Below are 14,344 nucleotides of genomic sequence, written 5' to 3'. Positions count from 1 at the left end.
TGTTTGATGCTACGTAGCAGAAGTTTCCCTAATCCCATAGGGAAATTAAGATTTTCTGTTGCTCACACATTAATTCACATCCACACAGCATTAAAAATCATACAACTGGAAACATCTATAAAAGGTACACAATATACATACATTAAAAAGTGATCTAGTAAAGAGCTTAAATACATCAAAATGCTAATTACTCCGTCTCCCTCCTTTCCCCTAATGTGTGTAAATCTCACCATAAGCAGGGATGCCATAGGGCTGGCCTGGCTGAGGGTAGCTAGCATATGCTGCGGCCTGCTGCATTCCTGTGGTGTACTGCGTCTGCCCATACGCAGCCATGTTTTGAGACGAAGGAGTAGGCAGAATATGTGGGTATGTCCTGCTATTAAATGGCAGAAACAAAACATGGAAGTGGAAAAAGATGACAGGAAGATCCCTAGCGTTATAGCTCCAACTTTACTAACAGACAACGTCTTGTACTTGTTGTCCTTTAACTAAACAGTTAGTCAACACGTAAGACTGATGGCATACCAAAGCTCATATACAGAGAAACAACAATAAATGGGAATAGGAAATTTTTACAGGATAACAATTACAACAGATTTCAGAAGGTGCAAACTGAAGACGTTTAGGCAATCAAAGCCAGTCAGAAAGCCTCAATCTAACAGAAGGATCTGATTAAAGATCCAAACGAAGCTGGATGCTGCTTATTATTTTTTTTAAAGGAAAAATAAAAGAAACCTTACTTGGACGGGTAAATCTGCGGAGAGAACTGGTGAGTTTGTCTTGGGCTGAAGCCACTGGTTCCAATAGCTGAGGAGAGTTAAAAAAGAAAAGAGGCAAGCGCATATTTAAACATTAAGAAATAAGGTAAATATTATCTTCTGCCAAAAAGAACTGCTGGACTTCAAGAAAAGAGCAATAACAACGCTCTCCTCTGTTTATTGTTGTAAACTTATTCAATGTTAAAAACAGGGGAGCAATAATGGAGTCAAATAATTAGGTAAGTAAGAACTGTGTTTATTTCTGGGGCACTTCAATCACAATGACACCCACACAACTGTCTACATCTCAGCCCGCAATTTAAAACACTTACAATTAAAGATGCACAAAGAAATTGGATGCTGGCCAGGATTGACCAATTTTTAGCTTCATTTTCCAACCGTTAAACAACTGGTTGGAAAATGAAAAAAAATAAATAAAAAAATCTTGTGCCAATCAATGCACGCAATATTTCAAAGCATCACTCCACACGCTGACAACTCGGGGTTTAAAAAGAAGCAGAGCGATGTAAAAGGAAACATCATTACTAATGACTCATAAAGACACACCTGCTTTAAGGTTTTGATAGTGTGAGAGAACAAGACTTGCAGTGAAAAACATAATGGTTAAACAAAGTACAGCAATGTAACTCAGTTGTATTATTTTAAACTTTTAAGTTGTCTGTATTGGAACACGCTGAATTTGGAAATGTTGGAAGTCTTTTGGAAATCCTTGAGTTGAGCTAAGGGTCTACATTCTCTGAGTAATTCACACGGAGACTGGATTTAGCATTGCTAGCCACAGTAAAGGTACTAATTTCTAATTTAGCATGTTGAGGTATTTTTAAATAATTGACTTTGCCTCTGCTCTTAATTAAAATAATTCATGATTACCCATGACACAAAGGCTAGAAAGAATTTTTTTGTGTGTGTTGTTCCTCATCTTCTTAAAACTCTTGAAGAGAAATTGGAATCGGCTGATGAGCAAATCTTTCACATAAAAAAAATATCAGTGCATCTCTATTTATAAGCTTTCAGTAAAAATGGAAATGACAACCCTGACACAATTTTACATCCACCTAGTTCCACACTGCTCTTTTTTCACTGCCGTTTTATCCATATGTTAAAAAAGATGCATGTTTTTCATGTGAAATTATTAACACAAATTTGCTTTTTAACTATTACATTGCTTCTAAAAGTTTTACACTGTTAAAAAAAAATATATATAAAGATTTCTGTTGCTCTCTAAATACTAATTGAATGATTTTGCCAAAACACTATGTTTGTTGTGGACAAATAAGAAAAAACTAAAAAAATAAAATAAAATAAATAAATAAATTATAACTTGTTAAAATTACAAGAATTTCAGCTCACAAAATATCAGCTACTAACTTACAGATAATTATAATATTAATAAACAAAACCAATTCAGTCTAAGTATGAATAAAAAACCTGCATGATTACATACATAAAAAGAGTGATAAATTAGAATATCTTTGATTTCTAAAACGTCATAAAGATTCCAGGATGCTGCAGTTTTTGTCGGTGCAGTGACCTGGTGGCAAAGTTTAGAAATATCTAACTAATTGGTCATGACATGTAAAATGAGGGATTTTTCTGCGGGGGAGTGCTTACTGTATGAAACTGTATGCCATAACCCCTCACACGTTATTAATACTGAACACTTTTCCCACATCGGCAGCACCTGCCACTGGACAACACTTTCTCCTCTGAACAGAGCTTTGGGTTTCCCCACGGAGGATACGGGGTATAAGATTACTAAATTTCATTAATATTGTCAGAGACAAAAGTCATGCAGTGATTTATGCTGTTCTAGCGTTAAGTATCAAGTACTTAGTTAAATGGTTGAGAAAATACAGGAAAAATTTGCAGTAAGTTAATACCACACACTTCTATTAATGAATTTTAACACAAAATGCCTCATTCTGCGGCAAAGTGATACCACAGAGCGTGGAAGAAAGACGGCTTCGGCCTTAGGTAGCAATGTGTTTGTGTGTGTGTGTGTGTCTGTATGATGTTTCTTTACTGAAAGGAAGGTGTGAAAACACTGGCTCTGACGGGCCGATAGGGTAACAGCCCATGGAGAGTGAGGGCCACTGGGACGCCGTGTCACTCCACTGGACAGACAGACTTTGGGCTCAGCAGGTCATAATTCAGCCCTCACTGACATGGGAACCAACAGAGTGAACAACTACACCCACACATGTAAGCAAGCGCAGCATATAAATTTGCTGACAAAGTCAGGAAAATGTATTTTGTGCCTAAACACACAGGAATACAAGCACACACATTAGATTAGACTGACTGCTGGGATACGTACTAAGGCCTGACTTATCAGCTGCCCATCTCTGGGCTCATCACATCATCAGTTTGCGTGTGTTTGTGTGCGTTAGTTCACACATACTCAAAAACGTTCACATGAGACAATGTTTTCCCCTCACCTGATCCTGAGAAGCTGTCTAAAGCGGAGTCTGTGACTGAAGAGGCGATTTCGCTGCTGCTCATTGGCTCTGTTTTAACTGTAAATAAAGAGTCACATTGTCACCAAATCAAGTTAGGATGAAAAATGGACATTATCTTCAGTGCTAAAAAAAAACTTAAAAAAAAAAAACAAAACAAACTGAAAAGATCTGAGAGGGACAAAAAGAGCAACAGTTTGCTTCTGAATTTCAAGATTGCCAAATTTAAATTCCTTTAATATTACTTTGTCATCATTTCTCATATGTATAATTAGAGACACACAGATAAGGCTTCTCCTGACTAATACCACTTATGTTTCTTTTGTCTCATCCACCGATTCTGATTTTTAATCTCTTCAGAGTATTATTTATTTGTGAGGAGGGTAACATGTAACAAATAAAAAAATAAGGTGGTAGTTTAGAGTATAACAGCAAATTAGGAAATTACAAGAGTATTTGCATTAAGTAGCCAAGCCTATTTCTTTAGTTTCTTTTTTGTTTTTTAGTTTTTTATCAAACTAAAAAAGGTTGTAACGTTGGCTGATGTACTTAAAGTTGTTTTTTAGTAAATATGGAAGGTATAATTCTCATTTTTTTAGTGTTTAAGCAAATCAAGTACAAATGAGCTGATTCCGATCTCTGGCTGATCGATCAGAGCAAGTTATTTATACTAAGTTTTGAAATAACTATAAAACTGTATTTTTGCAGTTCTGAAAGAGCACAGTCGACCTGTCATATTTGACTAAGAGATGCATTTGAAAGCAACAGAGAAAAAGAATGAGCATAAGACATGCAACTTCAATTGAAGCGTCCAGAAAATATATAGTATATAAAATCGTTTTAAGAGTGTAGCTAACACGGTTTGACCTTGACTCCATTATATAGCCCAGCAATAGATTTGCAAAGACAATTTCACAGCTCTCTGACAGCTCAGGAATCTTTGAAATCAATCCATTTCACTTCAGGCGGGCTAAGGGATTTTTTTCCCCCCCTTTTTTTTGTGGCACAGCAAATTGACAATGTGGGCAAAGGAGTCATGCTTAGTAGAATCCCTCATGGTTGAAGAAGCCATTTGCTGTCATGTTATACATGTTTCTGCAGTGCTTGCACACATGTTGATGAGGGGTAACACCTTTGAACAACACAACGGTAAAAAATATGGTCACATAGTGCATGCATGAACTAGCACACACTGGGGGTCACATAGCAAACAATAACCACTGTGTTCAAGAGGCAACATGGAGGATCCCAACAAGAAGTTCACAATCTGACCACTTTGTAACAATGAACTCAAGGCCAGTTGGTGTCAAACCATGCTTGAAACAAAATACCAGAAAATCCAAAGAGTTTCTTAATGAAAGGCACAATAGTTGAGGCAGTTTTGTACTTTTGGCAACTAATGAACTTTGCATTTGAGGGAGATTTTGATGAGCACAAATTACTTTACCAAGAGGGATAATTGGGGATAAAACGAGTACTTCTATTTGAGTTTGGGAAAAACACCAAGTATTGTCCTTTCATCGTGTCACTAAAAGTAGACAAACCTGCTGTAGACTGTAAGTTAGAACCTAACAACCAGTCTGCAGTGGTAAGCATTGTGATGTTATCTCCTATGGGAAAGACAGAATGGCAAAAGGGACACATGACAGTCTGCAAGGCGAGAAACAAACTCTGAGCCCCGGGCTAATATAAAACATGGAGATTACACGACAAGGGATCATTTTAATAATTTGTTGGGTTGTGACTGCTTCACTAAACAAAGGCTCAGATTTAAAGCACAGGCGAATCACCTGAGCAAATAAGTATGTACAGAGGAGACCACATTCAAAACGCAATCATTTCCATGCTGCGGGCTTTGAATAATTACATGGATGCTTGAATAAACAGCTAATAGTCACTGAGAACAACTACTGTGCAACATACAGATGTACCAGCAGGAAATAGAATTAAAAGCTTCACAGTAACAATCAAGTTTAAGCTACATGAACACTTCCTGGTCTCAAAAAGATTTTGCTGCTTCCATTCTAGTACGCATATCTCTACATTTAAATAGCTAATTTCTATAGTAACATTCTAAAATTTCAGATTAAAACACAGCAAACGCACCTTCAGTGCCATTGGGTGTCATGGAATTGTTGCTGATATGTGAGTTGTCGAGGCTGGGACCATTAGGAGATTCGCTGCTTCCACTTACTCGGCTGTGAGGACTGGCTAGATCCTGCATTTCCATAGACCTGAAAGGACACACACACACAATCACGCACACACACAGCAAATCAAATTACACAAATCATTGTAGTTTCAGCAAAAACACAAGACTCTGACGTGCAATGCTGAATATGAGGGCCGTACATTTTTTTAAAGCACAAAGTTAGTGTAAACTACGGACAGCTTTAAATATGAAAAAATATATGTGTAACTGTGTGTGTGTTTGCAGTGGTTTCGTCATCATTTTACAAGTTGTTTTACGAAATGTTTACTGTCTAATTAATCTGTTTCATGCGACTAAAATGATCTTAAGTGTATATCGCTTTGGGGGTGATGATGAGTGCAAACAGATGTTTTGCTGGTTTGAGGCAATGCTTAATGTGTTAGGAGCACAGCATTCTGCCTGATTGTAAGAGCCAATACCTCAGTGATGGGCGGATGAGAAGTTCATGAGGCGTGTGTTTGCTCTGGCAAGCTCCTTAATTGTTTCTGTGTTTATACAAAAGACCACGCCACAGAAAACATTATTCTATCTTCTCATCTGTGCACTCAGAGAATTTGATCGTCCACAGACAACAGTGTAGATAGGAGGCACAAGAGATTAGAAAAAAAAAAAGACAAGAAAATAAAACTACTGTTCTTATCGCAACGGTTTTGGATTTATTTATTGTTTTGCTTCAATTAATTTTCAAAGTTTCTGTATGTTTGCTGCTGATAAACAAATAAGGTTCTATAAAGGCCTTGTTACAATAATACCGGGGGCAAAAACCTGATATTAACTAGATGAAACTATAACTATTAACACTACATTTTGACACACACATGCACGCGCACACACACACACACACGTATACACGCACACATATGTACATATATGTATGTACATCCACCAACACACACACACGCACGCGCACACACACACACACACACACACACACGCACACACACACGCACACACACACACACACACACACACACACACGCACGCACACGCACACACAATCAATTTTTGAAGATGTATATTTTATTTAAACTTTCTAAGCAAAATTTTAGGCAGAAATGGGTGTGTGTGTGTGGAGTGTATATATAAACATACACACACACACACGTTATATTTTATAAAAAATAATAGTTACATGGTTGCCACATGTTTATTCTGACCAAAAATAGTCTTATCAAAAATCCATGAACGGAGCTACACATTAAGGTCATGGCAAGGAGCTCATCCTCACAAAGAAATGATCACAACACCAGTGGAAACATACATCCTGCTGTTCAACAATTATAAGAACGGTTTGATTGCTGTAGTGCCACTACAGATTTTTCCAAAACTTCTTGATTACGATATAACTAATCATTTATCTCCAACTCATAAAAGTTGTTTATAAAAATGTGTACTTCTTTAATTATTTTTTGAGATGGCTGTCTCATTTTCTATCATAAGAAAAGAAAATCTGCCACGGGTTTAAATAATTTTCTGCTTCATTGTTTTGAACATTTTACCAGAGTGAACTCAAAAAAGCTGTGTAAAAACATGAAATAATGAAAGAAACAAACAAAACAGAAAAGCAACAAGAAAAAACAAATTACTTATGGGCACACAAATATGTTTTTCTCTTAGGGTATATTAGTTTGCTCATGTTAAAATTATCACAACCTACAAGCCTGACGAAAATAAAGGGACACTAAATCTTTTCCTTGAAAAAACTTTTCCTGCAAAGTCTGTATCTCCTATGTGGGCCAACATTCACAGTCATATACTGCAAGCTTAAAAGTCTACTGGAGTTAGGAAACAAATTTAGCAGAGAAATGCCCATTTTTGAAGCATTCCCTGATGCCACACAAAGAGCTACATTTCTTTGGCGCTACTGGAACGGACACAACTTTGCTCTTACCTGGACCTAGACAGCTCTGAGTCCTCACAAACCACACTCCCTTTTCTTTAGTCTGCCTCCACCTGCCCCAGGCAGGAAACAATGTCAGTCCTTGTTACTGCAGCTTGATGCCACAGTCCGGAGCCATCCATGACACAAAAAGGCTTATCAGAAAAAACATTATTGTTATTCTGGAGCAAAATGGGAAGAGAGGGCTGGCGAGGGAACAGAGGCTCACATTGTCTGTCTCTGAGCCGCAGCACTACTCCACTGTTGTTTCCTCCTCCAGGTCCTCCCTCCTCCCTGAGTAAGGGGAGCATGGCCAAATGACGGAAAGGTGATTCATCATTGGTCTACGACAGCTGCAAACTGGATTAGCCCTCCCCCAATCAACATGCAAAGCAGCTTAGCCAAGGTAAGCAGGAAGGGTGGGTGGGGGGGAACTGTGTAGTGGGGCTAAAGAAGCGAAGGTAGGCAGCAGGGTGAGGGGTTGGGGGTACAAGGGGCTGAGGGGAAGCGGAGTGTGGGAGAGTCTTTCTACTTTCCTGCTGACTGAAAGAAGATGGGACTTGTTGAGCAGAGGCAAGTCGACCGTGACACCCCTAGCATCTTCAGCAGATCTTTCATCTGCAATTGACACTATCTGAATTTATCAGCACTCCTCCTCCAGGCATAATGACAAGTCCTAATGACCAACGGGGCCCCTTCCTACAGGCCTGCCCCAGCCTGTGGCTATTACACAGGCATAAACTATGAAACAGCCTAGCTCTGAATCCTACAAAACAACACACAGAATGAGCATGCACACTCCCACTATCAAGGCATACCAACATTTTAAAAAGCTTAAGACTGCTAAGATTTTCTGTCATAATGTTCCTGTGGTTTAAAAGCCGTCACTCTTTGTTGGAGTGACGGGCAAAGAGCAACGCATCGCTGCCCCTCACCCAACTGTTGCTACACACTTCCAGTCAGCTGACTGAAAGAGAGCTACTACAGTCTAATGCTAACAGGAAAGGTTTGAGGAGTGTGATAATAGTGTAAAATCACTGCAGCTTAAAAGTTACAAAAAAATATACATAAAAAAACAGTACAGCATGATCCCATTGTTTTTATTTAAAACGTAAAGGAAGAAAAAATATTTCCACTGCCATAAATTATTGTAATAAATAGACTACAACAAGAATAGTGATGTTTTCATAATATTCATCAGTTTAATTATGATAGAACAAAAGTTGAGCTCTTCTGATTCGTAGTTTACCAACTGTGGCTATAAATTTAAGTTTCTTAGTAAGAGCAACAGGTGGTGCTCATTTGGTTTGTGTGTTTTTTGCAACCAAAAATAATTCCAAAAAGAGAGTTTGTCTTTTTTCTTTACAAGGGAAAGTGCATTTCATTAGAAACAATATAATTTTTAAGGTAAGATATTTTTGAAACTAGAACCATTTTAAAGCAATGCTCTGTCTTGATACCAGTAACCAACCAATGCCTGTTGGAAATATGAAAAAAATTTACAGATAAAAATGTAGTTAAAATTATTAGTGTAATAATTATTATTATGCTATGTGGACGGCAGAAGTAAATGCATTAAACTATATAATTTATTACATTTTGTATTAAATTTGTGTGGAACTTTCCAAAAAGTGTGGTATTTTGACCTAAATTATTAAAAAGCGATAATCTACTGCCTTGATATCCACAATTACGCTAACCCCAACTATTTGTGTCGATGGCTTCCCTTTTGCAAACAAAGGCACATAACTCATGCCTGTTTGCTTGCATATATCTTGCGCAGGGCACTCAGGGGCCCCAGATCAGAGTGGTGTAAATGCACACACACACACACACACACACACACGCACACACACACCAATGCAAGGCACTTTAGAGGCCCCCAGATCAGTGGTGCATCTCAGACAATGAAGCAGACTGGAAACAAGAACATGGAGAGCATATGGAGCCACATATGTTTCCTATGACGCTGCGAATGCCTCTATTACTCTCCTTTAGCTGACAGTTACATTTTGCTGTCCACTCCTGCTTGGGCCTGCCTCTCTGCAAACATCAAGCGGGGCCATATACTTGCATGGTTATGGCTCTATATTAGACTTTAATCTGACCCTCCGTGGGAATAGATGGTCCAGAAAAAGGTCAAAGGTATTCATCTGTTCAGGAAAATAAAAAAAGAGAGATATAATGTTCTTTTTTTTCCCCCAAATTGGAGCAGGATTTTTTTTTTAATGGCCCACTGTTTACATGAGCCAAGGTAACCTGAGCTCGATGGTCTTAAGTTTTTTTTTTTTTTAAACAGGCTTTGCTCTTCACACCATAGCAAAGCCTTCATGAATATCGTTCTATCTTTACAATTTGCCTCCTCTCCCATAACTCGCAACAGAACATAACCATTATATTCCATTCTCACGTTTAAAAATGCAAAAAAACACCAAAAAGTGGGTATTTTCATTCAACACCAATCTCTGTTGAGGGGCATAAAAATAAAACAATATTTAAGAAAAAAATAAATCACAAAGTAAAATCCACAGAGCTAAAAACTATAAAGAAGAAAGAGAAACACATTCTGCCACAGCACGTTAAGAGCGATCACAAGGTTGGGAGGGGGCTCCTGTGGTGGACTAATGTGGTATTCTAAGTGGTGAATGGTGCAGCCCAATAAAGCCATTGACTTGCTGGTGTCTCCACCACCTCCAGCAGGTGAAAAGATGAGGAAAGTAAAAACGAAGGGGAGAGGAACGAAAGCATACATTAAAAAAAAAGGAAACCTTTTTTCTTAACCAGAAAATATTTATCGTGTAAAGAAAAACGGCCACATTCAGCATCTTTGATGTTCATCGTGCTTCAACCTGAACTGCCAAGTCTTTGAAGCCTCAGCAAGAACAAAGAGCAGCTAGATGAAGCAGTAGAAGTGTCATTAAGAAGACGAAGTGCCACAACAAGCTTCATTCACGGTGGTTTGCTAGCCTTTTAGTTTCGCTTTACTTATTTCAAGACCTGCATTGCCAAAGGTAAATATAGCCCGAGCCAAGCTTTTAACATAGATCATCACAACATGCACGGCGTCTGATCTGTGTGACCTGTGTCACGATGCATGCGAAGCCCTTCTCATTCACATTGATGGTGTTGTTTTGGATGCGAAATCTGGGGACTAAACAAATTCTTTTTTTTTTTACATAAATAAAAAGAGAATACACCTAAAATGCAATATACATACTATTAGATATTTTATAGTGTATATTTGAAGTGTGGTTTGTTATAACATTTTCAGAACAATTTTTTAAATCAAAATCTGAGTTTAAAACATCTAATCCCCACTTAAACTGGTCAGCTGAATCCACATGGTAGCCCAGGAAAAATAAATCTACTCGCAAAAGAATGTAGATGTAGACAACAATTGGACACAGATGTTAGGGTACAGTTTACAAAAAAGCTGTGATTCACTTGTGATTGTTTTTGCGTAAAAATACTAGGTGCCAGAAACTCAATATTAAAATATTTGGATTTGTATTTAATATTTTAAAAAGTTATATTTCTGAATTTACAGTGTGTTGATTTGAAAATTGGCCATTACATATATATCCACCAAAAAAAGTTTACTTGTTTAAATTTTATTTAAAAATTTTATTCAACAGTGTGACTTTATTTTCTTGTCTGTGGATAAAAACAGAGTTGTCAGCAGATGCGTGCTGATGCGCAATTTGTCGCTGTAATTTGGATTTAATCTGCTATTGTGCCTCAGCAGGTCTTCCGCAGCCACGTTAAATCTGTTAATACCACCGTTTTCAACCCTCCAAATTATTTCCAGAAGGTGGTTCTGCCTTTGAGAGGCTATCAAATAAGATTTAAGGTGGACATTTTATCACAACCTGCCAACCACTGTGGCCACTGAGGGGCCAGGAGATATTTTTTACAAGCCAGAGCAGAAAGCAGGTCAAGCGACAAATGTTAATGATTTTGTATGTGTGGCGCTTTTGACTTGTACTTTTAATCCTTTCAGTCATAAAATATGTTTTTCTTTTTTTAATTATTATTTTGAAGGAAATATTAGGATAAAATACCTAGCACAAACAGTTTGTGTTTAAAATAATACAATATGTAGTGCCTGGACAATAGGAGAATTCACAATGATCCTCACATCAAGATATTTAGAAGTAAATACAGGAAAGATTTTAGTGATTAGAGATCTGTAAGGCAGTCATCTAAAAGCTCATTTCCTGCTCTTTCAACCACATATTTCACATCCAAACAGTGGCGTGTTAAGAAAACAACATCCCACGGTATTTAGTAAACACCCCCAGCCCACTAATCATCTACTACAGGCTACTTAATGGAGGGTCCCTATTACCTTCTTCCTTCTCTTGTGCCCTGTTTTCAACTCCCCATTTTTCCTCTCTACTTTCTGAATGAAGATGGATCAATTAGTGCTCTGTGTCTTTCACCGTTTTCAATCTGCAGGCCAAAGACCCGGCCGACTAGACGCATCCAATACGAAAGACATCAGTCCCTAGGCAAACAATGCCACCGTCACCGGCGCACATTGCAGCCAGACATGCGTGGAGCGCTAAAGCCAGGGAGACCCTAATCTCTGTCAGTGTAAAGCAAATAGGCAGTGTAAACAGCCTTTAAATCAGCCTGCTCATTATCTGTTAATTGAGTAAATACGGTTATTGTTTGTGTGTGAATAGCAGCAGCAGGCAGTCACACACGCTGTCACGCTTGTCTTCATGGCACAGAGGACAGGCAGGCTGCCTCACTAACGCTCATTTCCTCTCTTTCATTAACACACAAGAAAGAGAAAGAATTAGATGCCGAACAAAGTCAACAGGAATAAAGGCCAACCTCTAAAAGATATGTTCCTATCACACATACTTACACTCCGAACTATAATTTTGTACTTTATTTTTTTCTACTTTCAAGGTAAGCAAGGGCTCAAAGGCAAGAACATTAAATCCGAACATCCTTCAATTAGCGAGGCTGGTGATTACAGCCGGATGAATCACCATCATCTTCCCTGCACATGAAATGATGGCGAGCGGAGACGCCGCTCAGCCGGGAGTCGAGGCCTGTCGTCCTGGTGAGACGTTCGAGGGCTCTCGGGTCTCCCCGCGGCATTCCTGGCCTCAGCAGATGGCATTGGGTGTCAGCTGCTTTGACTGTGTTCGTTTTCTTGAGTCTGCTTGGAGAAAATTAACTACTGCAGTATAAAATACGCCTTCTTTCTCGAATAAAAAAAAGCTGAACTGCACCTAAGAAAAGGACAGGAAAACTAAATTGGCAAATATTTACACAAGGATATTAAATTTGATGTCACTTAAGCAATTTTAATTTCTAATTTTATTGACGAACAATACAGGTTATAGATTTTAGAAGACATCTAAATATGTTTTTTTTTTATTATTTATGTATTAATTTGTGCATTCTAAACCTTTTGTGTCACATGTAAAATTACCTGAAAAAGTGACGTACAGTATTTAATAAATATTTAACATGCAGGTGAAAATTAATACCTAAGTAACAATATTTTTATATGGTGTTACCAGATTCCTTTTTAAATTAAATATTGCATGTAATTTTCTCTTACATTTTAAGTTTTAGTAACTGTTGTATTTTTGTAAATGTTCAAGAAGGCCTTTATTTTATTTACTTATAATTAATTAATTTTATAAATGGCCAAAAATCTCTTAAGTTTTGGATTTTGTTTTTTAATAATTGCGATCTTGCAGAGTTTCTTTAAATGTTGATAATATCACAATATTTGGCCAAAAATTAAGAGAACAAATAATACCAGATTTCTGGAAATTTGCAGCACTTGGGAATTACGTACTGTAATAGTAATTTCTGTGATAAAATAACTAATTGCGGAGTCAGTCACACCAAAAGCCAAGACAAGTTAAGACAAGACAGTTAGTTACGTCAAACATGAGAAAGAAATTAAAGTTATACTCACTGCTATTACAGTTGAATCCCTGTGCGTTTATCCCCTCTTTTTATCTTCCCCTTTAAAAAAGAAATCTTCTGGAAAAAGGGTCGGGCAGTCCAGCAGAGAGGACAACACGCTGTCTTAAACAGCTCTCAGAGTGTTGGTAGAATCTGTAGCGCAGTAAATGTAAACTACAGGACTACGTTTTTTCCTTCTCATTTTAGGTGTTGGAACCCATTGAGCCCGGGTCGGTATCTCAGGAGACTGTCTTATTGAGAACGAGAGTTGTCCGATTACTGCTTCAGGCAGTGACTGGTGAGTGTCTGAGGAAGAGGGGGGAAAAAGGAGAGAGAGGGAGTGTGAGGGCAACGCAGAGGCAGGGAGGGAGGGAGGGAGGAAAGCGGTGAATGAGTTAGAGGGAGAGAGAGGCTGCTGCTGCTGTTTGAAAAAGCTGAAAAGTTGCTTGGCGCTCTCACAGGAAGACTTTGGGGCTGGAGGAGGCACAGGGGAGTTGTGCCGCACACAAGCTCCTCCATATGTCATTCACTCCCAGCTTTAAGAAAAAGAGTCCTCTCCAGATTGTATCAGTGCAGACTAAGACAATGCTTAACAGCAGGCTCTGCTCACACAGCCTGAGGGCTCAAACTTTTCTTCTCACCCCCCTCCTCTTTCTCTCTTGTTTTTGGTATGCTCATTTTTTCTCCCCACCGCAAACCACATCTTTTTTTTTTTTTTTTGGTTTTTGCTTTCTCTTGCGAGCTCAGGGTCAAAGATGGATTTCTTTCTGACACAGAAGGACTTCAGAGAGCAAACAGAGGGCTAGGTCATTAGCTTATAGGTGATGGGGAGCCAGAGGTTTAACAACGGCCGAGAGTCTCGCCTCTGCCCGTCTCCGCAGCACTCTAGTGGAAGTCCTCCGTCAACACATACGCACAGCGTCTATGTGCAAGGTAATGATTGCCTTCTGTCTGCTCCAGGTTATTATTTCAACTGAGCAAAGCTGCATCGCAGGGCCGCACTGCTACCGATGAGCTGAAACTGGTGATTTATTCAAGCTGGTGATGAGGCCTGAACAGATTTAGCTGCAAAATGTCA

At 38.5% G+C, this 14,344-nt stretch overlaps 1 protein-coding gene across 20 annotated transcripts in view; it reads right to left on the bottom strand.

The window, feature by feature from the left end:
* Window positions 1-13,949, bottom strand: part of eya1 (EYA transcriptional coactivator and phosphatase 1) — a 47,162-nt gene extending 33,213 nt beyond the window's left edge. For 4 of the 20 annotated variants that reach the window (XM_008396359.2, XM_008396360.2, XM_008396362.2 and 1 more), the window contains exons 1-6: window positions 13,277-13,949; window positions 5,342-5,469; window positions 4,780-4,845; window positions 3,218-3,295; window positions 741-807; window positions 231-376 (exon numbers count right to left, since the gene is read on the bottom strand). In XM_008396359.2, coding sequence (XP_008394581.1) covers window positions 231-376; window positions 741-807; window positions 3,218-3,295; window positions 4,780-4,845; window positions 5,342-5,465 — 481 coding nt within the window. In that variant the 5' untranslated portion in view covers window positions 5,466-5,469; window positions 13,277-13,949. Of the gene's footprint in view, window positions 1-230; window positions 377-740; window positions 808-3,217; window positions 3,296-4,779; window positions 4,846-5,341; window positions 5,470-5,866; window positions 6,359-7,338; window positions 7,621-13,276 lie in introns of those variants that run through there. The other 16 variants (XM_008396364.2, XM_008396366.2, XM_017302010.2 and 13 more) reach the window with 10 other exon arrangements.
* Window positions 13,950-14,344: the final 395 nt, after the last annotated feature.

Source organism: Poecilia reticulata, chromosome 20, assembly GCF_904066995.2.
Source record: "Poecilia reticulata chromosome 20, P_reticulata-male-v2, whole genome shotgun sequence".
NCBI classification, from domain to species: Eukaryota; Metazoa; Chordata; class Actinopteri; order Cyprinodontiformes; family Poeciliidae; genus Poecilia; species Poecilia reticulata.
This window is presented reverse-complemented; position numbering and strand designations above follow the sequence as displayed.